General features: G+C 24.6%; 1 protein-coding gene across 1 annotated transcript; it reads right to left on the bottom strand.

The window, feature by feature from the left end:
- Positions 1-1,616: 1,616 nt before the first annotated feature.
- Positions 1,617-3,405, bottom strand: LOC126261583 (matrix metalloproteinase-18-like). The gene is made up of 2 exons (XM_049958556.1): positions 2,007-3,405; positions 1,617-1,843 (listed from the first exon to the last, which is right to left on the bottom strand). The coding sequence occupies exons 1-2, from the start codon at positions 3,403-3,405 to the stop codon at positions 1,617-1,619; spliced, it is 1,626 nt and encodes a 541-aa protein (XP_049814513.1).
- Positions 3,406-4,126: the final 721 nt, after the last annotated feature.

Raw genomic sequence — 4,126 nt, 5'->3', positions numbered from 1 at the left:
GTATATTATCAATTTTAACTGGATATTCTATTTGACCAATTTTAGTTTCTAATTGTTTGACACATTCTATATAGTTACTAGTTCTGTCTGGGTTTTTACATTTTGTAGGGTCAACTGGATTTAATGCTGATGCTATAGACCACAAGAAACATTTTTCATCATTATTCTTAACATTTATACATGCTTTTTTATCTTTTATTGTTTTTGGTAGTTCAATATATGATGAACCATTAAGTGGTGTATATTTGTTAATTCCTAATTGTAAACCAATTACACTATTTAACATCCAGCCTGATCCTCTATCTTGAAAATTTTGCATGTATGTTAATATTTGTTGCTTACCTTTTGTATAAAATTTATTTAGATCTTTTTCATTTGTGATTGTATAGTTGTATGTTGAGAATCTAAATTCTTTTATTTCATTAGTAGTATTCAATTTGAATTCACAGTACAATATTAGATTAACTTTTAATCCATTGTATATTTTAAGATTACTTTTATTAACTGACATACAATAGGTTTTGCTGATGTCATAATGTGTTGTGGATCTTTAATTTTTAAGTTGTTTTCAATATTGTATGTTTGTAATCTATTTTGAAATGCTTTTTCAATTGAATGATAAATATGAATTTTTCGTTCATTAGGATGTTCAAATATATCTGTAGCATATGGAAATAGTGTTTGAGTATTTTGAATCAACTGTAACAAATCACTTTTACATAATTTAGAATATCCACTAAGATTTAAATGTTTAGCTAATGTTTTAAGTTCATTAACATTCATTTTTGATGGATCTTTATCTTCTATATTAGCAATAGATACATTTTTAGGTGTTCTTTTTCTTTTATTAGATTCCTTACCAATATCAATTGTATGTGGAAATAATAAATCCATTAATTCACTTTTACGCATTTTAGAGTAACCTTTAATCTTTATGCTTTTAGCTATTGCTCTAAGTTCATTCATCTTCATCTCCATTATGATAGCTCTATTTATTAAGGAAGAAAACTATTATTTTTGTTGTCTGTATTTGTTGTCTATTTACTTATGTAATTATTATTCAGAATATTTGATAACTGTATTTTTACAAATAGATACAGATATATCTATTTATTAGGGATAAAAAGTAAACTATTTGTTGTCTGTATGTGTTGTCTCTTTTGTGTTTTTTTATATTACATAACTGATATTTATTAGCCTTATTTTGATAACTAGATACAGTTAGATGTATCTATTTACTTACATAATAATTATTCAGAATATTATACTCTATACAACATATGGTTATATAATTTGATAAAAAATATATTATAAGAATTAGTAGACAGTTATAGATTCTTTTTCTTTTATAAGATCAGAATGAATTAATGATTTTTCATGCTGTTTAAGTTTACATCTAGCTACAATTCTACCACATTCACATGCTACCTTTTCAAATAATTTATCTTTGTTTGCTTCATAATATCTTTTAGTATAATAACATGCACACTGGTTACATACTCTACGGTGTCCATCTTTTACAAATTTATCAAAATGAAATTCATTAATATTTTTATCTTCTTTACATCTACAACATTTCTTAGTTGTATCCATTTATTACACTTAAAAACTCTAATTTATTGTTGTCTAAATTCTAATACATGTACCTTTTTATCTGATCTATCCATCATTCCTTTATATACAATATTACAACCAATTATAGCTGTACAATCATCCCAACCAATCATTTTTGCATATCTATCTGGTAGTATTATATTAAATTCATTATTAAGTTCAATAAATGTTTTAAAACCTAATTTAGTATTTTTGATTTCTACATTTGTAATATGATACACTTTATCCACTTCAATGTCATAATTTCACCAATGGTGTATTTTTATTAACACTATTAAGTCTAGTTAATAGTTCCATTTATATAGAAGAAAAATGTTTTAATTGTTGGATTGTATTGTTTAGTACAATTATTAGTTCTGATATTAACGAAGATGATTTAATACAATCTATACCAAATAGTGATAAATCAAATATACCATACTTTACTACTTTTTTGGTGAATTCATTATATTCATAAAAGGCATCATCTCTAAAAAAGTACAACATACCATTAATGTACCTAAATACTGAATTTATACCAGTTGGTAATCCAGAATATTCTCTACTTATAATACCACGTACTTTATATTTAAAATTACATTCATCTATTTCAGCATAGAAAAAGTCATTAAAGAAAATAAATGTTCTACCAGAATAAGTGTTCACTATACCATTTAATTTGAAATTATTGCGTAAACCTGTACTAGATAGTGGTTTTGGATATCCTGATATCAATTGTAATGTATGTAAATGTATCATATATATCATATTATTGGAAAATATAACAAGTTCACCACTAGGTCTCTGATATATACCATCTATACGGTTTACATCATTTGGTAAAACTGTTAACCAATCAGTTATTAATTGTGATTTTGGTATTGTATTTTGAATTATCCACACCCATTTCTGATAAAAAACATATAAAATCCCATTCATAAATAATATGTGATCAATATGTTTAGTTTGACATAATGATATAGGTTCTGATGGTATAAGTGGTGAAATTGGTTTAATTGGTACTTGTGTTGGTTGTGTTGATTGTTTACCATATAAACTTTGAATAGCATCAATATCATCTTGAGATAATTCTAAATGAGATCCATTATAGTATGCATACATTATTGAACCATAATCATCTGAATGTCGTAGACCTAATGAATGACCAATCTCATGTATTAATACTTCAAATAGATTTGTTTGTCCTTTTGGTGTATTAGTATTCATCTCTAAATACCATATTTCATCATCATCCATATGTATTTCTACAGGATTATTATTCATATCTGGAAAAAAAGCATGACCTAAAACATTACCTTTACCATCTAAATCCTTTGAACAATGTATACTTTTATCAATTTCAAATTTGTGTTTACATCTTTTATTTGTAATTAAGATATCAGGATTATTGTTATCGTGTTTAAACTGAATATCTATTTTATCTTGCCATATTTTAAATGCTTCATCAGTTAATTGTAATACTTTTTTAGTAGCACCTTTATAATGCCATTTGATATGTTGCTTATTCCATTTATACAAACTAGTTCTATAGCTACCAAATTCATCTTTTACACCACATCTAGGCATGTTCATAAAATTTAAAGTATCATCACTTAATTCACCACTTATTTCAAGATTATATGTTAACTGAAATAACATTAATGCTTCTCTAAATGTATCATCACTAACATGAGTATTATCATTAACATTTGTAATATCTAAATATCCATAATCACTTAAATACTTTATTGCTTTACTCTTATCATTGGCATATATAATTTTAAACAACAATAAGAGTATTATTGTTTTCATTTATATAGACTTAAAAAATTCAATCTTAATATTCTCATTCTTATCACTAAAATATAAATCAATAATATGGTTATCTATAGTTGAAGAAAATTCCCAATCAGATGATGTAATTGATTCTTTAAAATTTAGAAATACCTTTTCATCATAATTATAAATAATAATTCTATAAGTCGTATACAACATTTTTTCATATTTAATATAACCAATTCTAAGATTATTATGTAAATAAAAATCAATGTTGAATTGTTCAAGTTTAGATATGACTTCTATCAGCCTCATTTATTATATAAGAAATAAACAGTTTGTTTCTTAAAATATTCATAAACAACACATATTTCCTCACCATTCAGATCATATACATAATTCCAAGATTCGTCATTTAACTGATTAATGAATATAGATACATCATCATCAGGATAACAGACAGATAGAAAAAACAGAAGTGCAAACTTCTTCATTTATATATATAAAAATTATTCACGTAATTATGTTGTCCTTACTAACCCAACTATTATGTGAATTATCAAATCCTAACCATTTAACATATACTTTATCACCTTTTGTTCTTAACACCTTTTCAATAAGATATACATCTGGATATTTTGTTTTCTGTATCTCATGTTCATAGAAATTACCTTTAATATCTTTTAATTTATATGTAATTGGATCTGAATAAATAACATCTTCAATTTCAAATAATTCTGTTGACCAATTAGCTGTA

This window comes from Schistocerca nitens, chromosome 1 (genome assembly GCF_023898315.1).
Source record: "Schistocerca nitens isolate TAMUIC-IGC-003100 chromosome 1, iqSchNite1.1, whole genome shotgun sequence".
NCBI classification, from domain to species: domain Eukaryota; kingdom Metazoa; phylum Arthropoda; class Insecta; order Orthoptera; family Acrididae; genus Schistocerca; species Schistocerca nitens.
This window is presented reverse-complemented; position numbering and strand designations above follow the sequence as displayed.